We start from the raw sequence: 23,563 nt of genomic DNA on the forward strand, positions 1-23,563 counted from the left end.
CCGGAATAAGGCAATCCCCTCCTTCACCTATTTGTCTCTTATGAAACAGTGATGCTACTTGCCCTATTTTTAGATTGAATTTTTTAAACCAAGTTTCCTTTTGAATTAATGTACTCAACACAAGCAAACACAGGCTAATTCAAGCTGTGTATACACATTCTTGTTCAGATGGCCCTACTGTAAACAATTTTCATTCCTTTAGGAGAATTTCCTAACCTTTGTGACCTCAAAATGGTTAATTTATGCAAGGTAACAGGTTTCATTATAAACGGTCTAGATCCATTCAAGTTAGAACTTACCTTCAGGGTAATATTCCAGTTAACAGGACTGGTGAATAAAAGATGGGTGTGGTTAAGGGTTCAGGCTTTGAAGTAAAATTTAGCTGTATAAACAAACCTTACTAAACTAAACCTTACCTTCTTAGCGTTCTTGGCCAGTTACTATCACTAGTTCAAACTCCTTTGTCTTTTCTCAATTCTTCACAAATCTACTGTTTCTTTGTCTAAAGGTATAAAAGCTTCCTGCCCTGGTCACTTCCAGTCTTCATTCTCTTGTGAAGGCTCCTATGTAAGTTAAAAATTCAATAAAATTTGTCTGTTTTTCTCCAGTTAATCTGCCAGTTTAATTTTCAGACCCTGACAGAGAGTAGCAAATGAAAATCTCTATTTCAAGATGCTGCACAGGGATATTCTAGGACATTTCACATAAATTGTGATAGTTTGCAAGATACTTCCTAGCTGCATGATCTGGAATAAATTTCTTAAACTCTCTGAGACTCAATTTCCTCCTTTATACCATGGGGGAGAGTAATACCTACCTCCCCAACATATATACGAATGGATGAAAGAGTCTAGTATAATGACTGGTCATAGTACCTGCTCAATTCATGTTCTTCCATCCTTGCTCATTCCTCATTCTTATATAGAGAGGAGATGAAAAAGTAAATAACTGCTTGCATGAGTTTACTTATACACTTCTATTTGTCTACACATCATACAATTCTTTCTAGATACAAGTAAATCAATGGATATTAGCTTTTGCTCCTAAATGTTGTGATTACAGACCTATACTCACTGATAATTTCCTGCTTCCTAACAGTTGCAAGGTTACATTGCAGATTTTCTTCTTCTCCAATAAGAGATATGAGTGGATCATTTTGGAACCCCAGAAAGATAAGTGTATGGCTCTCTGAAATCATTGTGAAAATGGGCTTTGGAATACCAAGATGACTTACAAAGGCAGAGAGGTACAGACCCTATGTGTTTTAAGGGTTGAAAAGGAAAGCCTGCCCAATCTCTAAACTGGATTCCTGGAGAGGGGAATGAAGAAAGAATCTGGGTCCTGGATCCACTGAGATGCAGATGCTGAAATCAGCTGACTCTACGGTCCTGCAAGAGAGCATTTAAAAATGTGGAGCCCTGAGCTGCTCTAAGTGGGACATTTTGGGCCACACTTAGCACTAAACAAGTGGGATCATCTGCCTTCAAAGAACCTTACTGACCTATGCAATGATCTACTTGAACAAGATCATCATTCCAGGGCCATAAAATAGTGCGGCCATACCATGTGAGTGAAAAGCAATAGAGGACTTACTAGACTCTGTGTTTGGGGATGAATGTGGGAGTCAAGCCCTCCCCCAAGCCCTGAGTATTTTTGGGTAATTTGGGGGAAGTAAGAAGCATGTTGTTCTTAGTAAGGCACCCCACCCTCCACACACACTCTGAATTCATGGAAGAATTTATGTCAGTTACATAACTATAGTTATCAAATGATACAAAGATGATACAGTATCACAGATTTAGCCCATTATCCCCAATTCTTGACGTTACCATTATAAACAAAAACAAAAAAAGCAAAAGAAAGCAAACAAATCTCCCCCCAAATCACCCTTTTTCAGAAACCTCCTTTCTCATCCCCCTCTCTAGTCACCTCCTGCGGCAGCTACTCTGTTCATCTCTCTTGTGCACTTAATATTTCTCTTCATCTTTTCTTTTCCCCACTTCCATTCTTCCATAGGGCTCATCTCCTTGCATAAAATCCCTGACCTTGAGACCCCAGGGATAAATATTAGGCCCCTCTGCCTTAATCACAATCTTTCTTCACCAGGCTTTTCAGCTGGTTCCTTCCTTCTTCTCTGGACCTTTAATTCCTTCCCCTGCCCATGTTATCCCATCAGTACCCATGCTGACACCTCTTCTCTTTCTTCCCCATTGGTCAGGCTCTGTGGGTCTTCTGAAACTTTGCTACTATTTCGTTTCCCAAAAGTTGAACAAATTTATGATGCCAGAGAAATATGAATATTGCTGGTATATACATGGAAGACATACAAAAAGTATCATAACGATTTCAAGACCAAACGGTAAACTCACATTTACATTCTGTAAATATGATTATTAAAATTTTTTATTTTAATTATTTATTTGAGAGAGAGAGAGAGCACATGGTTGGGAGGGGCAGAAGGACAGGGAGAGAGAAATTCTAAGCAGACTCCACACTGAGCATAGAGCCCCACGCTGGGCTCAATCCCATGACCCTGAGCTCAATCACTACCTGAGCCAAAACCAAGAGTTGGATGCTTAACCAACTGCACCACCCAGGTATCACCAATTATTAAAATTTTTTATCCCGGGGTGCCTGGGTGGCTCAGTCGTTAAGTGTCTGCCTTTGGCTCAGGTCATGATCCCAGAGTCCTGGGATTAAGCCCCACATCGGGCTCCCTGCTCCACTGGAAGTCTGCTTCTCCCTCTCCCACTCCCCCTGCTTGTGTTCCCTCTCTCACTGTGTCTCTCTCTGTCAAATAAATAAATAAAATCTTAAAAAATAATAATAAATAAATAATAAAATTTTTTATCTCTTCTTTTCCCCTTTCTTTTCTTCCTCCTCTTCTTCATTTTTCTTCTGCTCCTGCTATTTCTCCCCATATATTTTATACATTCTGAGATTTCAGAAATTTTTTTAGATACTACTTCTATACCTTCTCAGAACCCAAATAAAGAAAATAAAATCATACCTATTTCTACATTGTTTCAACCATTTGAGGTTTGCAAGATCTTATATATGAACTAAATGATTCTTATCAGGGCATGGGAGCTAGTTACTCAGTCCGATGTGATACAAACTGAAACTGGTCATTAGGAAGAGTCCCTTTCTATTTCTAAAGGCCTATTTGTTTATTCTTGGGTATCATAAATCCGTTTTTCATACACTTCACTTTTTGAAATACATAGACTTTCCCAGAAATTATGTACCTTTACATTTAGCTTGATTAATCTATGTTTCCTGTCATTATGGTATGATAGAAAATGTAAATAAATCTTAGGAATATCACATTATAATCAGTACACTACCTAAAATGTTCAGTTAGCAGGATATGAAGTCTTGATTTGCAGTTAACTCTTCTCTTTAGTTACACTTATTTTGACTAATTCATCATTTTTTCCTTAATATATCTTCAATGCATTATGGCAATTTTAAGCACACAGAAAACTAGAGGAAAGAATATAATGGACATCTCTACATCGGTTACCTAGATTTAGCAATTGTCTTCATTTGATTATTTCTGGCTGAAGTATTTCAAAGCAAATTGCAGATGTCATGATATTTCATCCCTAAATACTATAGCATGCTTTCTTTAAAAGAACTTTTTAAAAAATCATAACTACCATAACATTGTCACATCTAATAAATAATCCCCTAAAATCATCTAATACTCAGTTCATATCTATATACCCTCCTGCTCCCAAAAGGATTTTTATTACTGGCTTGTTTAAAACAGCATCCAAATACCAAACACTGCATTTTGTTGTTAAGCCTCGAAAGTCTCTTTTAATCTAGAACAGTGCCAATCCCTGTTGTTATTATTATTTTCTTATAAGAATAATTTACTGAAGGGAGTAGGCCAGTTATCCTGTAGAATACTAACACTCATACTTTGCATTGTTATACTATGTGAACCTGAACAATTTTTCCATGTCCTTGCTTATCATATTTGCAAACAGTTTATTCCTATCTTTTGTCCAGTTATCTACAGATTTGGTTTCTCTTATGACTTTGAGATAGCTCTTTACATGTTAAGTACATTGAATTCAACTTTTAAACACTTTGTAACTTTCCATTGGGCATTTGCTAAAAATCTTTTTTCTTTCTTTCTTTCTTTCTTTTTTTTTTTAAAGACTACCCATTTATTTGAGAAAGAAAAAGCAGGAGCAGGGGTAGGGGGAGAGAGAGAGAAGCAGGCTTCCCGCTGAGCAGGGAGCCCGATGCGGGGCTCAATGCCAGGACCCTGGGATCATGACCTGCACCAAAGGCAGATGCTTAACCAACTGAGCCACGAAGGCGCCCCTCATTTTCTTTTTTAAGAATATATAATCAAGTAAGTTACTTTCCTATTTTCTTGCTTTGCTTAAGACCTAAGAAAATTATCATTCACCACACCGCTGTTAAATAATTTCTTCTGGTTATGGATGATATGTTTTAATACTATTTTAATTAGAAGCTGGTGGCAAAGACAGAGCCGAGGAGTGAGCTCTCAGCTCAGGGGTTGCCATAAACCGTGATCCGTGGCACAGTCAGGACACTGCTCTTCCAGCAGGGACCCAACAAGCGGCAGATCCGGGGAGACTCCCCTTCCTCCCCCGGGAGGAGCAGCATGGGAGTGCACCGCAGGGCTCTGCTGGGTTTGGAGACTCCACACAGGGTCGTGTGCCAGAGATAGAAACGCTCGGTCACAGGCCAGGTGAGCACGGAGTGCAGCCGGAGACCGGGGAGACGGGAGTGATTGACTGCTTTTCTCTGGGGGGCGCACTGAGGAGTGGGGCCCCGAGTTCTGGGCTCCTCCAGGGCGGAGATTGGGAGGCCACCATTTTCACTCTCGTCCTCCAAAGCTGTACGGAAAGCTTGCAGGGAACAAAAGCTCCCGAGAGCAAACCCAAGCAGATTACTTAGCCCGGACTGGGCGAGGGCGGGGCAATTCCGCCTCCGGCAAAGACATTTGGGAACCATGGCAACAGGCCCCTCCCCCAGAAGATCAGCAAGAACAGCCAGCCAAGATCAAGTTTACCGATCAATGAGAACGGCAGAACTCCAGCGCTAGGGGAATACTGCACATAGAATTCATGGCTTTTTACCCATGATGCTTTAGTCTTTCAAAGTTAATTTTTTTTAATTTTCTTTATTTTTTCTTTTTCTATTTTTTTAGTTGAATTTTCCTTCTTTCCTTTTTCAACCAACATCTTATCAATTGCTTTTCTAAAATCTTTTTTTAATTTTCATTTTTACAGTAATATTCTATCTCTTCATTGAATTTAACCTTATTTTGTATATATATAAGTTTTCCTTTCTTTAAAATTTTGGGATACAATTTCTTCTAACAGACCAAAATATACCCTAAATCTAGTGTATGATGTTGTCCTAGTCTCCCTCCTGATCACATTATCTCTCTCTCTTTTTTTTAATTTTTTTTTCATTCTTTTTTCAACCAACTTCTTATCAATTCCTTTTTAAAAGCTTTTTTAGGGGCACCTGGGTGGCTCAGTCGTTAAGTGTCTGCCTTCGGCTCAGGTCATGATCCCAGGGTACTGGGATCAAGCCCCGCATCAGGCTCCCTGCTCCGCGGGAAGCCTGCTTCTCCCTCTCCCACTCCCCCTGTTTGTGTTCCCTCTCTCGCTGTCTCTCTCTCTCTGCCAAATAAATAAATAAAATCTTTAAAAAAAAATAAAAAATAAAATCTTTTTTAATTTTCATCTTTACAGTCATATTCCATCCCTTCATCATATTTACCCTTATTTTTGTATATATATGTTTTTCTTTCTTTAAAATTTTGGGAGGCAATTTCTTCTAACAGACCAAAATACAGCTAAAATCTAGTGTGTGGCTCTGTTCTATTCACCAGCCTGATCATATTCTTTTTTTTTCCCCTTTCTTTCCCCCCCAGTTTTGGGTCTCTTCTGATTTGTTTAGCATATATTTTTCTGGGGTCATTGTTACCCTATTAGCATTTTGTTCTCTCATTCATCTATTCTCCTCTGGACAAAATGACAAAATGGAAAAACTCACCTCAAAAAAAAGAACAAGAGGCAGTACCGACTGCCAGGGACCTAATCAATACAGATGCTACTAAGATGTCGGAACTGAGTTCAGAATGACAATTATAAAGATACTAGCTGGGGGGCGCCTGGGTGGCTGAGTCGTTAAGCATCTGCCTTCGGCTCAGGTCATGATCCCAGGGTCCTGGGATCGAGCCCAGCATTGGGCTCCCTGCTCAGTGAAAAGCCTGCTTCTCCCTCTCCCACTCCCCCTGCTTGTGATCCTGCTCTCACTAACTCTCTGTCTGTCAAATAAATAAATAAAATCTTAAAAAAAAAAAAAAGGTACTAGCTAGGCTTGAAAAAAAGCATAGAAGATACTAGAGAATCCCTTTCTGGAGAAATGAAAGAACTAAAATTTAACCAAGTAGAAATCAGAAAGGATGTTAATGAGGTGCAATAAAAAATGGAGGCTCTAACTGCTAGGATAAATGAGGGAGAAGAGAGAATTAGTGATATAGAAGACCAAATGATGGAGAATAAAGAAGATGAGAAAAAGAGATAAACAACTACTGGATCATGAGGGGAGAATTCGAGAGATAAGTGATACCATAAAGTGAAACAACATTAGAATAATTGGGATCCCAGAAGAAGAAGAAAGAGAGAGGGGCAGAAGGTATATTGGAGCAAATTATAGCACAGAACTTCCCTAATTTGGGGAGGGCAATAGGCATCAAAATCCAGGAGGCATAGAGAACCCACCTCAAAATCAATAAAAATAGGCCAACATCCTGACATCTAAGAGTAAAACTCACAAGTCTCAGAGACAAAGAGAACTCCTGAAAGCAGCTAAGGACAAGAGGTCTGTAACCTACAATGGTAGAAACATTAGATTGGCAACAGACCTATCCACAGAGACCTGGTAGGCCAGAAAGGACTCACATGATATATTCAGAGCACTAAATGAGAAAAATATGCAGCCAAGAATTCTATATCCAGCTAGGTATGTCATTGAAAACAGAAGGAGAGATAAAAAGCTTCCAGGACAAACAAAAACTAAAAGAATTTGTGAACACCAAACCAGCCCTACAAGAAATCTTGAAAGGGGTCCTCTAAGCAAAGAGAGAGCCAAAAAGTAACATAGACCAGAAAGGAACACAGACAATATACAGTAACAGTCATCTTACAGGCAATACAATGGCACTAAATTCATATCTTTCGATAGTTACCCTGAATGTAAATGAGCTAAATGCCCCAATCAAAAGACACAGGGTATCAGATTGGATAAAAAAAACAAGACCCATCGATATGCTGTCTGCAAGAGACTCATTTTAGACCCAAAGACAACCCCAGATTGAAAGTGAGGGGGTGGAAAACCATTTACCATGCTAATGGACACCAAAAGAAAGCTGGGGTGGCAATCCTTATATCAGACAAATTCGATTTTAAACCAAAGACTATAATAAGAGATGAGGAAGGACACTACATCATACTTAAAGGGTCTATCCAACAAGAAGATCTAACAATTTTAAATATCTATGCCCCTAACATAGGAGCAGCCAAATATATAAGCCAATTAATAACAAAATCAAAGAAACACAATGACAATAACACAATAATAGTTGGGGACTTTAACACCCCCCTCACTGAAATGGACAGATCATCTAAGTAGAAGATCAACAAGGAAATAAAGGCTTTAAATGACACACTGGACCAGATGGACTTCACAGATATATTCAGAACATTCCATCCCAAAGCAACAGAATACACATTCTTCTCTAGTGTCCATGGAACATTCTCCAGAATAGATCACATCCTAGGTCACAAATTAGGTCTCAACCAGTACCAAAAGATTGGATCATTCCCTGCATATTTTCAGACAACAGTGCTTTGAAACTAGAATTCAATCACAAAAGGAAAGTCAGAAAGAACTCAAATACATGGAGGCTAAAGAGCATCCTACTAAAGAATGAATGGGTCAACCAGGAAATTAAAGAAGAATTAAAAAGATTCATGGAAACAAATGAAAATGAAAACACAACTTTTGAAAATCTTTGGGATGCAGCAAAGGCAGTCCTAAGAGGAAAGTATATAGCAATACAAGCCTTTCTCAAGAAACAAGAAAGGTCTCAAATACACAACTTAACCCTACTCCTAAAGGGGCAAGAGAAAGATCAGCAAATAAAGCCTAAACCCAGCAGGAGAAGAGAAATAATAAAGACCAGAGCAGAAATCAATGAACTAGAAAGAACAGTAGAACAGGAGAACAGATCAACGAAGCTAGGAGCTGGTTCTTGGAAAGAATTAATAAGACTGATAAACCCCTGGCCAGACTTATCAAAAAGAAAAGAGAAAGGACCTGAATAAATAAAATCATGAATGAAAGAGGAGAGATCACCACCAACACCAAAGAAATATAAACAATTATAAGAACATATTATGAGCAACTATATGCCAGCAAATTAGATAATCTGGAAGAAATGGATACATTCCTAGAGAAGTATAAACTACCAAAACTGAACCAAGAAGAAATAGAAACCCTGAACAGACCCATAACCACTAAGGAAATTGAAGCAGTAATCAAAAATGTCCCAACAAACAAGAGCCCAGGGCAGATGGCTTCCCCGAGGAATTCTACCAAACATTTAAAGAATAATTAATACCTATTCTTCTGAAACTGTTCCAAAAAATAGAAATGGAAGGAAAACTTCCAAACTCGTTTTATGTGGCCACCATTACCTTGATCCCAAAACCAGACAAAGACCCCATTAAAAGGAGAACTACAAACCAATATCCCTGATGAACATGGATGCAAAAATTCTCACCAAAATACTAGCCAATAGGATCCAACAGTACATTAAAAGGATTATTCACCACGACCAAGTAGGATTTATTCCTGGGCTGCAAGCTTGGTTCAACATCTGCAAATCAATCAATGTCTACAATACATTAATAAAAAAAAGAACAAGAACCATATGATCCTCTCAATAGATGCAGAAAAAGCATTTGACAAAGTACAGCATCCTTTCTTGATTAAAACTCTTCACAGTGTAGGGATAGAGGGTACATACCTCAAAATCATAAAAGCCATCTATGAAAAACCCACAGCTAATATCATACTCAATGGGGAAAAACTGAGAGCTTTTCCCCTAAGGTCAGGAACATGGCAGGGATGTCCACTATCACCACTGATACTCAACATAGTGCTAGAAGTCCTAGCCTCAGCAATCAGACAACAAAAAGAAATAAAAGGCATCCAAATTGGCAAAGAAGAAGTCAAACTCTCACTTTTTTTTTTTTTTAAGATTTTGTTTATTTATTTGACACAGAGACAGAGAGAGAGAGAGAGCAGGAACACAAGCAGGCGGAGTGGGAGAGGGAGAAGCAGGCTTCCCGCCAATCAGGGAGGCCAATGTGGGGCTCGATCCCAGGACCCTGGGATCATGACCTGAGCCGAAGAAGGCAGATGCTTAACGACTGAGCCACCCAGGCACCGCAACTCTCACTTTTTGCAGATGATATGATACTTTATGTGGAAAACCCAAAAGACTCCACCCCAAAACTGCTAGAACTCATACAGGAATTCAGTCAAGTGGCAGGATATAAAATCAATGCACAGATATCAGTGGCATTCCTATCCACCAACAACAAGACAGAAGAAAGAGAAATTAAGGAGTCGATCCCATTTACAATTGCACCCAAAACCGTAAGATACCTAGGAATAAATCTAACCAAAGAGGCAAAGAATCTGTACTCAGAAAACTATAGAATACTCATGAAAGAAATTGAGGAAGACACAAAGAAATGGAAAAACGTTCCATGCTCATGGATTGGAAGAACAAATATTGTGAAAACGTCTATACTATGTAGAGCAATCTACACATTTAATGCAATCCCTATCAAAATACCATCAACTTTTTTCAAAGAAAGGGAACAAATAATCCTAAAATTTGTATGGAACCAGAAAAGACCCCAAATAGCCAGAGGAATGTTGAAAAAGAAAAGCAAAGCTGGTGGCATCACAATTCCGGACTTCAAGCTCTATTACAAAGCTGTCATCATCAAGACAGTATGGTACTGGCACAAAAACAGACACATAGATCGATGGAACAGAATAGAGAGCCCAGAAATGGACCCTCAACTCTATGGTCAACTAATCTTTGACAAAGCAGGAAAGAATGTCCAATGGAAAAAAGTCTCTTCAAGAAATGGTGTTGGGAAAATTGGACAGCCACATGAAGAAGAATGAAACTGGACCATTTCCTTATACCACACACAAAAATAGACTCAGAATGGATGAAAGACCTAAATGTGAGACAGGAATCCATCAAAATCCTTAAGGAGAACACAGGCAGCAACCTGTTTGACCTCAGCCGCAGGAAATTCATCCTAGAAATATTGCCAAAGGCAAGGGAAGCAAGGGCAAAAATGAACTACTGGGACTTCATCAAGATAAAAAGCTTTTGCACAGCAAAGGAAACAGTCAACAAAACCAAAAGACAACTGACAGAGCGGGAGAAGATATTTGCAAATGACATATCAGATGAAGGGCTAGTATCCAAAATCTATAAAGAACTTAACCAAACTCAACACCCAAAGAACAAATAATCCAATCAAGAAATGGGCAGAAGACATGAAGAGACATTTCTGCAAAGAAGACATCCAAATGGCCAACAGACACATGAAAAAGTGCTCAACATCACTTAGCATCAGGGAAATCCAAATCAAAACCTCAATGAGATACCACCTCACACCAGTCAGAATGGCTAAAATGAACAAATCAGGAAACGACAGAAGTTGGCGAGGATTCAGAGAAAGGGGAGCCCTCCTACACTGTTGGGAATGCAAGCTGGTGCAGCCACCTGGAAAACAGTATGGAGGTTCCTCAAAAAGTTGAAAATAGAGCTACCCTATGACCCAGCAATTGCACTACTGGGTATTTACCCCAAAGATACAAATGTAGGGATCCGAAGGGGTACATGGACCCCAATGTTTATAGCAACAATGTCCACAATAGCCAAACTATGGAAAGAGTCTAGATGTCCATCAACAGATGAATGGATAAAGAAGATGTGGTATATATACACAATGGAATATTATGCAGCCATCAAAAAAAATGGAATCTTGCCATCTGCAATGATGTGGATGGAACTAGAGGGTATTATGCTAAGTGAAAAGTCAATGAGAGAAAGACAGGTATCATATGATCTCACTGATATGAGGAATTTGAGAAATAAGACAGAGGATCATAGGGGAAGGGAGGGAAAAATGAAACAAGATGAAACCAGAGAGGGAGACAAACCATAAGAGACTCTTAATCTCAGGAAACAAACTGAGGGTTTCTGGAGTGGTGGGGGTGGGAGGGATGGGGTGGCTGGGTGATGGACATTGGGGAGGGTATGTACTATGGTGAGCACTGTGAATTGTGTAAGATTGATGAATCACAGACCTGTACCCCTGAAACAAATAATACAATATATGTTAATAAGAAAAAATACCATTTTAATTATGTTTACTTTGTATCTGACTATAGAAAGTTGTATCTTCAAAAATATATTTCAGTAATTCTCACTCTGATCACCATAAAAAAAATAACAACTAAATAAAGAGAAGAAAAAATAAAAATAAATTTTAAAAAATATGTGTGGGATGATAATTACTACCAAGAAACTTGACGAATACAATAGCTTAGTGGATAAGAACAAATTTTGGAGTTACCTAAATCTGTCCTGCCTCTTATGAACTGTGTGTCATGAGCTGAATTGTGTACCCCCACCAAAAAAACGTATATGTTTTAACCCGTCAGGAGCTCAAAATGTGACTGTATTTGGAGGTAGGGCCTTTAAAGAAGTAATTAAGCTGAAATAGGTCATATGAGTGGGTCTTCATCCAGTATCATGTGTCCTTATAAGAAGACAAGATTAGGACATAGACAAACACAGAGGGAGGACAATGCATGGAAAGACCGGGAAGAAGACAGCAATCTGCAATCCAAGGAGAGAGGCCTTAGAAGAAACCTAAGGGCGCCTGGGTGGTTCAACCTGTTAAGCGTCTGGCTTCAGCTCATGTCATGATCCAGGGGTCCTGGAATGGAGCCCACATCAGGCTCCCCGCACAGCAAAGAGTCTGCTTCTCCCTCTCCCTCTGCCGCTCCCCCTGCTTTTGCTCACTCTCTCTCCTCTCTCAAATAAATAAATACATAAATACATCTTTTTTAATTAAAAGTTAAAATTAAAAAAAAAGAAAAAGAAGAAACCTACATTGTAGACACCCTTATCTTGGATTTCTAGCTTCCAGAATTGAGAAAATAAATTTCTGTTGTTTGAGCCACCCAGTCTATGACAGTTATGGCAGCCCTAGTAAACTAATATACTATGTGAGCTTGAATAAATTACTTAAATTTTTCTAAAGCTCAGCTTCCTTAGCATAAAATGGGGACAATAATAATGCTTGCCCTATAGGGTTGTTGTGAGAATTAAATAATGTTTGTAAAGCTCATAGCATTGTAATCACCAAATAAATTCTAGGTATTATCAACTTGAAGATTAAATGACGTTATACATGTTAAAGCACTTAAAACTCTGTCTAGTACACAAAGCTCTAATAAGTATTTTTAACAAATTTTCCATTTTTACTACATTTTCCTATCTCCAAATTAATGCTTTTTAGACCAGTCTAGCTTATTTGTGCCATAATTAAATTAGATGCAACAGATGTTGACCTACCAAGGAAAGAAATAACCAATCCAATCCAATCCAGCAAACATTTGCTGAGCACCTATATTTTGTCAACTTTATTTCCAAGTATTTGATAGACTTTGATGTTATATTAAATGCTATCATTTCTTAAAAATTCTATTTCTATTTGAAGTTCTGTTATAAAGAGCAATTTATTCTTATATGTTATTTTCTATCAGCCTTGTTAAACTTCCCTAATGAATTAAAAATTTCATCTTGTAGTTTCTTCTGGATTTTTTTATATTCACAACCAAACCACATACAAACAATAAGAATTTTGTTTTCTTCTTTCTAAATTTTATGTGTTTTGATAGACAAAACTCTTTAATTTTAAGAAATCAAATTTATCAGTATTTTTCTCTTACTCTCAGTGTCTTAAGAAACCCCTTCCTTACCTCAAGGTCCAAATGCAGAACCTCAGATTCAGGGGGTCTGGGTGGTTGAGTCAGAGGCCTGCTTGTTAAGTGCGCTGCCACCACCCCATTCCTGACCTAATGTCATCACCAGTTACCTTTCCAAAAACCGGGCGACTGGGTTTCTCTGTCTTCAAAGTCTCCCAAGATCATTGGCAATCCCCAAGAGCTTCCCTTACCCTTGCTTGCATTCTCCCCTTGGCTCTGCAGTTTCCTGCGGCGTTCTTCCCTTGCAAACTTTCCCACGCTTTCACTAACATTCTTAGAATTCGTAAGCTCCTTCTGGTCCTCAGCTTTCTTCAAAAGAGGGCGGGGGAGAGTAGTCTGAATTGGGTTATGAGGCCCCCGGGAAGGGTACCTCACCTCAGCCATTGAACTCACTTTGCCGGCCGTGAGTCTGTTCCAAGCTCCGGCTAAGGAGGCATCCGCCAGGCCCCGCCCCTAGAGGCGGGGTCCATGGCATCTCCTGCCCAGTCTGCCCTCGCGCGGAGCCCCGTTCTCTGGGAACTCACCTCCCCGACACTCAGGGAGGACCCTGTTAGGGCCGCTTTATGGCCCTAGTCTCAGACCTTCCCAGGGGACATGGGGTAGAGTGACACAAGGCACTCAGCTCGTGGCCCCACCGATGAGCTTCCCTCCGCCCTATGGGAAAGGGTGGCCCCAGAGAGTATTTATAAGGCTCCCGCATCTAAATGCATTTATCAGTTATGGTGACTTCCCACAATACATAGCAACATGTAAATATCGCGGGGAGTACCTCCCCTGTCCCTTGTACGTGTCTTCTCAGGACGCACGCACGCGCGCTGTGTTCCCGCCCTGTGACTATAGGCGGGCAATTCCTGGAAGAGGCTTGCTGACGGGAACGTTCAGGCTCCATGGCTGCCCGACGGCGGGGGACGCGCAGCGGCGGGGCACGAGGTTCGGTGCACACTGTAGGGGGCGAACGCTGGGGGGCGACGAGTCTGACGGGGAACGGGTCCCTCTGCTCTAGCCCCTCCCCTTCCGTCGCCCCCTGACCCGCCCTTGTCTATCAAGCTAGTTTAGGTGCTAAACTTTTTAAATTTCGGTTTTCAGAGCTTTTTGGATTACGGAATTGTGTATAAGGGCTTGTGGACCTGTAGTAACTAACAGGGTGCCAGCATTATTTTAAATATTTTAAATGTCATTCAATTAAAAAAAATTTATTGTAAGATGCATCATTATTTTATGTATAACTAGGAAAGGAGAAAGTGCTTCCAATTAAAACGTGATTCATTGTTTATATGTCATCCATTGTAAGTGCATCCCAGTTTCAAAGATAGTAAAATTCAGGTCTTAGAATTGATGAGTATTATACTCTGTGTGTTAACATGTTCTTAAATGCATCCATCCTACAAATGTGTAGGTCCATCCTACAAATTAGGTAGTATTTTGTCATCCTCTGGATTTTACAGTCGGGGCAACTGAGGTGCAAAGAGATGAAATAACTTCTACAAGGTTCCACAGCTGTTGGAGACAGGGCTAGGCTCTAAACTAGAGACAGATTCCAGAGCACTCTATTAACCATTATCTCATACCACCTTAGGTAGTTTGAAGATAGGTATTGGGAAAGTTTGGGGGCACAGGTAAACAGAGATAAGCAGTCTATGACACTCATGCCTCAGGCTATGAGCTCACAAGAGCCCTGGGGCTCCATTTTATTTTATTTTATTTTATTTTAATTTGGCTAGAATCGCAATTTAGGAAGTGATTTCTCAGACTGTTGTCAAGAACAGTGGCATGGCAGTTATTTCTTTGTAAATTTACAAAACCATCTTGAACCATTTCTTTAAACAGATGATGTTTTTTCAAAGTAGGATTGTGTTCAGTGGGTACTCATTCTTTCTTTTGATTCTTTGCCCATTCTTCATGCCCATGGCTTCTGTAGCATTAAATGAAGCTGGAAAAGTTCATAATGGCAGCACGGCTATAGAAGACCCTCCTCCTGCAAAGAAAACTCGAAGATGCCAGAGGCAGGGGATGAAAAAGGAGCCTGTGGCTGGAGGAGAGGCCAATAATGACAGGACAGAAGACAAGCAAGGTCAGCTTCAAGTGGTAGGCCAGGAAGGACATGGCCTAGCAGGATTGTCTATGGGAGGGGTGAGGGCAAGGGATGCCTTGTTCTTTCAACTCTTACTTCTTCCTTTCTTGAAGATATAATTAATTTTCTATCCTTTGGGCATACCACAGTACAAATCTCCTTTCTCAGAATCTTCAGTTTCATGTAGTTTAGACAGATTGAGACCTGGACAGATCAGGATTGCTTGGGAAGGGCAAAGTTCATTATGAATTTTATTATAACTTTATTGTTATAGCTGTTTTTGATTCCCATACAAGTAGCTGTAGTACGTATCTGTCTTCCCTCAGAGTCTGTGAAGACCTTGCTGTTAAAGGGCAAAGCTCCCGTGGACCCCGAGTGCACAGCCAAGGTGGGGAAGGTGAGAGACTCCTTTGCCTATCAATTTCTCAGAGAGCAGTTTTTCTTTTGCTACTGGGATTCCTGTCCAGAACACTGCTAGTATTCATTTTAGGAGTCCTCTCCAAAATACTACTAGTGATTAATTTCTCCAAGGCTAACATATGGGAGTGGTGGAGTTTGGCGTTAATAATCAGGGTGTTTTTTAACTTCTGGGGTTGTCATCAGCTTTCCACACCTCATTCTCTTTCTCAGTTAGCAAATTATCCCATTATCAAGGAAGAACCATCTTTGTTCTAATGAGAAACTGTGCTCTGGTATGGCATGAATTACTGATGAATGTGAAAAGGATTTGAAGAATACAGAAGAAAGGCTTCCTTTGGAGCAGCTTTCCTTTAACTATTGGAATCATTTGTTTTTCTGTAATTACAAAAAAAAGCAACATGTTTTCATTATAGGAATAACACGTTATGTGTAGAAGAACATCCCTTTGCAGTTCTTTCCCTGGAAGGTAGATATTGGTAGTGCTGGAGAATGACACCTTGAGACAATAAAATTTAGAGCATCACTAAGGATCTCATGAGGACTGAGACTATACTAATGTCAGTGTTTTCCTTCTCTCTCTAGGCCCATGTGTACTGTGAAGGGAATGATGTCTATGATGTCTTGCTAAATCAGGTAAGGGGAAGAGCTGTTCTATGTATGGGAATTTTTTTCTTGATACTTACTGATGAGAGTGCCCCAATGCCCATATCTTTAATTCTGAAGTCCCTGATACTAGCCTTATAGTATAGTCTTCTCCTTACAGCAGTTACTGGTACCTGTGACCAAGGAAGACATCAGTTTATGTGGCTCCCATTTGTAAACCTCTCTCTTATGTTCATATTTCTGTTACCATAGACCAATCTTCAGTTCAACAACAACAAGTACTATTTGATTCAGCTGTTAGAAGATGATGCCCAGAGGCACTTCAGCGTTTGGATGAGATGGGGCCGAGGTAATGACTCTTATTATGGATTTTCTAATTTGTCATTCAGAAAGCCAGAAACAGGTTAGTGAGTAACCAGAAGATCCTCTGGGTTTAAATTGGTGGAATGGAGGCTTTATAACCTGGGAGGGGCTTGCAAATGGGAAATAGCGAGCATCTTCATTAGGAAGTTCCCACTGAAAAAACTAACAGCAGCCTGTTGAGGCTGGGAAGTGTCCTGCATTTGGTCTGCTAATGCTGCTCAGAGACTGTGGCAGTTAGAGGTAACTAATATCAACAGGATCAGTTTCCTGGGCCCATTTACCGTAATTTCCCTCTCCCCTTCCTGCGCATTTGTCAGATACTAAGCAGGGAGACCTTAGAGAGCTGGCTTATTACTTGAGAAAACTCTTCTTGGATTGGGAGGCAGGAAACCATCTTATATGTGGCATTTGCTTTGCAGTTGGGAAAATGGGGCAGCACAGCTTGGTGGCTTGTTCAGGGGACCTCAACAAAGCCAAGGAAATCTTTCAGAAGAAGTGAGTGCTAAGAAATGAGTACCAAAAAAATACCATTCTTCTTGGATGTATCTTCTTTAAGAATTTTATAAGTGTGGTTTGGCCTCAATGTTAATGTATTTCCACTGTGACATTCTATGACTGGGACACCAAACTGCATCCTTAGTTAGTGATTACATCACCTGGAACCTTGAAATTGACTAAAAACAGAAGAATCTAATACACTTAGCACATGACCAACAATTAAGGAAATTTGGGAAAAGTGGATGGGATGAGAATATTCAGTTAGAGTTTTAAAACTTCTTTCACTATGATATGGAGGCAGAGCTTTCTGGTCTCTGGGAATCTTTCACAGAAAGGGATTAGAAAGGGGTCTTTTGTCTAAAATCTCAAAGGCTTTTGTGGGTATTTTGGGGCCTTTGGGAAGCTCAAGAGTCCTTTTTTCCCATTTTTTGTTCCCATTGACTCCAGAGCTTTTTTTTTTTTTTTTCATTCAGGGTCCTAATTTAGAATCCAGATTTTTGGGAAGTCAGATATAAGAGTTCTAAGAAACAGTTGGGGAAAAAAAAGAAATAGTTTGGAGGTGTTCTAAAGAAACAATTATAAGCCCATTCCTAGTAGTAGACCCTTATTTGTAAGATTTTCTCACCATTGTGGATCCCACAGATTCCTTGACAAAACAAAAAACAATTGGGAGGATCGTGAGAAGTTTGAGAAGGTGCCTGGAAAATATGATATGCTAGAAGTGGACTATACCACCAATACTCAGGTAAACTCTGGCTATACATTTGGGGAGAAAACTGCTTCCTCTGAACCAAGGTGAAGTCTAGCAGAATGGCTTAGATCAGGTCCCAGACTAGAACAGATCAGGGTATCTTGCATCTTGCTATTTCCCACCTAAGGTAACAATTCCCTCAGGGGCAACTTTCACGGATCTTTGTAATCTTGAAGGGACTGTAGATTAAAGATAGAATATGCTTTCTAGTCTCTATTATTTATTTATTTTTAATTTTAAAGATTTTATTTATTTATTTGACAGAGACACAGCGAGAGAGGGAACACAAGCAGGGGGAGAGGGGGAGGCAGGCTTCCCACCGAGCAGGGAGCCCAATGTGGGGCTCGATCCCAGAACCCTGGGATCACGACCCGAGCCAAAGGCCGACGCTTAACGACTGAGCCACTCAGGCGCACCTAGTCTCTATTATTTAATGCAATTCTTTTAAAATCTTTGGTCCTATTTCCAGAAGTTTAATGTATGGATCAAGAGAGGAGTAATATATAGTCACACTGATGAAACGGCACTTAAAGTTGTCTTCACTTCTGGTTATATACCACATTAAAAAAAAGTTAATTTCAACAAATTGAGTTGCAACCAGGATGATGAAAGCTGTCACCTGCAGTATCTGAGAAATGTAAAAATCTTAGTCTTTTTAAGATGAGAAGATCTGAGACATAATAGCTGTCTTTACATACTTAACAACACATTAGGAGAGCCTTTTAGACTTGTTCCAGGAGTTTAACTATGGGAGGCACATGGAGGACTAGAAGGTGGAATCACATCAAGTACTCTAACTAGGTTAATAATGGAATGAGCCTGTGTTCAAGCAGGAGCTAATTGGTGTTCACCTACCAGGGATATTGTAGAGCCAGCCCTTGCAGGGACCTTAAAATAGATCCTTCCAGATTTTGTAATTCTTTTTTTTTTTTTTTGGCTGTAGAGTGAAGAGGAATCAAAAAAGGAATCTCTTAACTCCCCTTTGAAACCAGAATCACAGCTAGATCTTCGTGTGCAGGAGCTGATAGAGTTGATCTGTAATGTCCAGGCCATGGAAGAGATGATGGTAGAAATGAAATATGACACCAAGAAAGCCCCACTCGGTAGGACTTCAGATTCTATCCCACATTCTCTCTTTGTATTTCCTAGTTCCTTTAATAGGACATTTCATCACCTTCATGATTTAAAGCTTGCTAATATTGTGAATGAAAAAAAGGAGATCTGGGGTGAGAGGTAGTGTGGGGAGGAGAAGCTGTTTTGAGAGTTGAAAGGTGAGAGTCTTTGTCGGGTAGGCACATGAGTACAGTTTCAGGATAGGACCCTAGTTGTGGGGTCTGATGATCTCTGGCTGGGCCTGCAGGGAAGCTGACAGTGGCACAAATCAAGGCAGGCTACCAGTCTCTTAAGAAGATTGAGGACTGTATTCGGGCTGGCCAGCATGGACGAGCTCTCATGGAAGCCTGCAATGAATTCTACACCAGGATCCCACATGACTTTGGGTAAGGCCTGTGCTGTTACTTCTCTTTGGTCTTCTACCTAACTATAGTCTTTTTACTCTCATTTATAATGAAATGATCATCTTGGATAGACACAGAGTCAAAATGATTTATAGATAGCCTATGTAGTCAACTTACAAGTTTGGGATGCACTCTCCCGGCCTGATTATAACCATATTTTCTGACCAAGTAGAAGTTACCAAGAGAAAATAGGTCTAGATATCCAACCAACAAGTAAAATGGCTTGAGGCATAAAACTCCCTATTTCCTATTCAAATGATAGTAGGCATATAAAATACATTTTATCTTTGTTGATTCTATATTCTGATGCTTATTCTGTTTTTATTCCTTTTATTGCTTTATAGAGCTCTGTGACCTAAAAATAACCCTGAGTGGTCAGCAGGTCTACTTCTGTTTCTAGGCAGTACTATATCCAAGCTGCTCCTTATTGATACTGATATATCTTATTTAAAAAACAAGATTTGGCTATTATCAAAAACAAGAAATAACAAGGGTTGGAAAGGATGTGGAGGAAAGGGAACTCTTGTATACTACTGGTAGAATTGTAAATTAGCACAGCCACTATAGGAAACAGTATGGAGATTCCTCAAAGAATTAAGACTAAAACTACCATATGACCCAGCCATTCCACTTCTGCATATTTATCTGAAAATTATGAAAACATAAATTCGAAAAGATATGCATCCCTTTGTTCATTGCAGCATTATTTACAGTAGCCAAGATATGGAAACAACCTAAGTGTTCATTACAGATGAATGGATAGAGAAGAAGTGGTGTATATATACAATGGAATACTACTCAGCCATAAAAAAGAATGAAATCTTGCCATTTGCAACAGCGTGGTTGGATGGATCTTGATGGTATCATGCTAAGCAAAATAAGCCAACAGAGAAAAACAAATACCATATGACTTCACTCATGTGGATTCTAAAAAAAAAAAAAAAAAATTCATAGGGTCACCTGGGTGGCTCAGTCGTTAAGCGTCTGCCTTCGGCTCAGGTCATGATCCCAGGGTCCTGGGATCGAGCCCCGCACCAGGCTCCCTGCTCCACAGGGAGCCTGCTTCTCCCTCTCCCACTTCCCCTGCTTGTGTTCCCTCTCGCTATGTCTCTGTCAAATAAATAAATAAAATCTTAAAAAAAAAAATCATAGATACAGAGAACAGACAGGGGAAAGGGGTTGGGGGTGGGTGAAATGGGTGAAGGGGGTCAACCATATGGTGAGGAATAGTAACTGAACTTGCAGTGATCATTTTCAAATTATAAAGCTATGTATATAGATGTAGATATATTAAGGGAACCCATAAAAAAGAATTTCATTTCTAGTCCCAGATGTCAAAATCTATACAGTGTGTTTGTTTTATCTTTAGTCTGTTACTTTTAGTCATGTGCCTTTGGCCACCTGTCAGAGAACTGATTATGGATTATATCTCTGTCCTTAGACTCCGTACCCCTCCATTAATCCGGACAGAGAAAGAACTATCAGACAAAGTACAACTACTAGAGGTGAGATATGTGTGGATTGGGAAGTATTACTCTCTGGTTCCAAGTCCCTACACGTTGATCCTGTATCTCATCTTGCCAGGCTTTGAGAGACATTGAAATTGCCATTAAGCTGGTGAAGACAGAGCTGCAAAGCCCAGAACACCCATTGGACCAACACTATAGAAAACTACATTGTGCCTTGTGCCCTCTTGACCATGAAAGTTATGAGTTCAAAGTAAGAAAAATGATCATTTATTTTCCTACCTTTAAGACCAATCCTCCTAACCCCACTGTTCTGTGACTACTTCTGGTTAAAAACAAACTTCTTTTTTTTTTTTTTTTTTGTGAGCAGCAAGCAAGGTTTATTGAGTGATAGTACAAAGCTCCCGAAGAAAGAAGGGACCCGAGAGGGTTGCCCAAGAGCAAACTTTTATATAGAGCTGAATTTCAATTTACCAGGAATTGGAGAAGGTAGAGCTCTTTCTCACTGTCTTGTGAGACCATTAGGGAGCAGAAAGTCTGCCAGTTTTTACCAGAAGCCCTGAGGTTCTTCAGCTCAGTCTGGTCTCTTACAGAGTCCACACCAGCCATTTCTTTCTTTTCACAGGTGATTTCCCAGTACCTGCAGTCTACTCATGCTCCCACACACAGAGACTATACCATGACCTTACTGGATGTTTTTGAAGTGGAGAAGGAGGGTGAAAAAGAAGCCTTCAGAGAGGACCTTCATAACAGGTTCAGTTTAGCTTTGGGTTTGGGAAGACATTCCCTTGCCTGAAGTGCAGTTATGGGACTTCCAGAAAATGGCTTTTTTATGCTTATGGCCTATCTCTGCTGGAGAGCAAGAGAGTACAATAATAGTGGCTTTTCCCTAGGATGCTGCTGTGGCATGGTTCCAGGCTTAGTAACTGGGTGGGAATCCTGAGCCATGGGCTTCAAATTGCCCCACCTGAGGCTCCCATCACAGGTTACATGGTGAGTAGAAATTGAATCCTGGAAGGAGGCACAAGGATAAAGGATACAATAATTTTCTCAGTCCTTCCCCGCCCCCCTCCCCGTTTTTTTTAGATTAGGATTCGGCAGTACCCTTCCCAAGAATTAAACCAGCTCACTGATAACCCTGACATATTTTTTTCTTTTTTCACACCCTGACATTTCTTACTATGTCCTTCTTTCTTTAAATTCCTAAAGATATCCCTTCTGCCGGCTCAGAAAGCAGAAATTCACCAATACACCTGCTTTCTGGAAAAGAATTGCAGGGGGAAATGGAGAAGGGTCTATAATGTGTTTAAGATCATGGAAACACAGGGTCAGTGATACAGGCCTCCTTTCTAACACAGTGGATTAAGTTTGTTTACATATTTCAGTTTGGGAAAGGAATCTACTTTGCCGACATGTCTTCTAAGAGTGCCAATTACTGCTTTGCTTCTCGAGTAAAGGATACCGGACTGCTGCTTTTATCAGAGGTGAGATGACCATATTTATGATCTCTAGCTTATTATTAGTTCCTGTTTTTCCAGAGAGAAAAGTTTGACTCCAGAACTAAGAGGTTCACCTGGGAGAACTTGAGAGGGGAGCCAAGGGCAATTTCCATTCCATTCCTCTGCAGGACGAGAGGAAGAAAGTACCGATGGGGGCGCCTGGGTGGCTCAGTTGGTTAAGCGACTGCCTTCAGCTCAGGTCATGATCCTGGAGTCCCGGGATCGAGTCCCACATTGGGCTCCCTGCTCAGCAGGGAGTCTGCTTCTCCCTCTGACCCTCCTCCCTCTCATGCTCTCTGTCTCTCATTCTCTCCCTCGCAAATAAATAAAATCTTAAAAAAAAAAAAAAAAAAATTAAAAAAAAAAGAAAGTACCGATGGGATTTTTCTGTTTGGCCTTAGAGCCATCCGGTTCTCAGTAGGATGTGGGTGTTTAAAGATCTTTTGCTTTGCAGGTCGCTCTGGGTCAGTGTAATGAGCTACTAGCGGCCAATCCTGAGGCAGAAGGATTACTTCAGGGCAAACACAGCACCAAGGGACTGGGCAGGATGGCTCCCAGACCTGCCTCCTTCATCACCCTGTGAGTACTCAGAGCCTCTAAGGCCAGAAGGCTTCTTTTGGCCAGATAAGACTCTGCTTTCTATATTCTGACTTCTGACCCAGAGGCAGATGTTGACACACTTTTTTCCATTTGGCAGGAATGGGAGTACGGTACCCTTAGGACCAGCAAGTGATACAGGAATTCTGAATCCAGAGGGCTATACCCTCAACTACAATGAATTTATTGTCTATAACCCCAACCAGGTCCGTATGCGATACCTTCTAAAGGTTCAGTTTAATTTCCTGGAGCTGTGGTGAATGTCAATATTAAATAAACCGGATAGGTCTGATCTTCAAAGAAGAAAATAGGCAAGGTTTTACTTTTGAATTTTCTGATCTTTTATGTAATAAAAATAGCACAAATCTACCACTGGCTTCTTTGGGCTTTATTTCTCCAACCACATATTTCTTCTCATGTTTGTACCTCATTTTCAGGGCAGGAAGTACACATTGCTCCATGTATCCCACGGCTAGCTGCAAGTTACTCAGGATCCTGTTCCTTCACAGCAGACTAGCCTCTGTGCATTGAAGGATGCTAATGGAGACGGATGCTTTTCCCCATTTAAGTCAGTTTTTCTGCAACCTGGAGTTTGTTGGGTATTATTACAAGAAGGG

At 40.3% G+C, this 23,563-nt stretch overlaps 1 protein-coding gene across 1 annotated transcript; it reads left to right on the forward strand.

Annotated features, from left to right (window-relative positions):
- Window positions 1–13,956: 13,956 nt before the first annotated feature.
- On the forward strand, window positions 13,957–23,315 carry PARP2 (poly(ADP-ribose) polymerase 2). The gene is made up of 16 exons (XM_036118031.2): window positions 13,957–14,091; window positions 15,080–15,232; window positions 15,559–15,629; window positions 16,235–16,285; window positions 16,508–16,604; window positions 17,038–17,113; window positions 17,759–17,861; window positions 18,811–18,970; window positions 19,228–19,366; window positions 20,826–20,889; window positions 20,969–21,103; window positions 21,476–21,603; window positions 21,744–21,843; window positions 22,236–22,334; window positions 22,804–22,928; window positions 23,047–23,315. Exons 1-16 carry the CDS (start codon window positions 14,049–14,051, stop codon window positions 23,204–23,206), a joined length of 1,704 nt encoding a protein of 567 aa, XP_035973924.1. The 5' UTR covers window positions 13,957–14,048; the 3' UTR covers window positions 23,207–23,315.
- Window positions 23,316–23,563: the final 248 nt, after the last annotated feature.

The sequence above is a fragment of the Halichoerus grypus genome, chromosome 8, assembly GCF_964656455.1.
Source record: "Halichoerus grypus chromosome 8, mHalGry1.hap1.1, whole genome shotgun sequence".
Taxonomy (NCBI): domain Eukaryota; kingdom Metazoa; phylum Chordata; class Mammalia; order Carnivora; family Phocidae; genus Halichoerus; species Halichoerus grypus.

Excerpts from the sequence above, each read along its gene's own strand:
- PARP2 (XM_036118031.2), top strand. The coding sequence starts at position 14,049 with ATGGCTGCCCGACGGCGGGGGACGCGCAGCGGCGGGGCACGAG. Across the intron at positions 21,604-21,743 it reads AGAGAGGACCTTCATAACAG|GATGCTGCTGTGGCATGGTT; the intron begins GTTCAGTTTAGC and ends GCTTTTCCCTAG. Across the intron at positions 22,929-23,046 it reads CCTGCCTCCTTCATCACCCT|GAATGGGAGTACGGTACCCT; the intron begins GTGAGTACTCAG and ends TCCATTTGGCAG.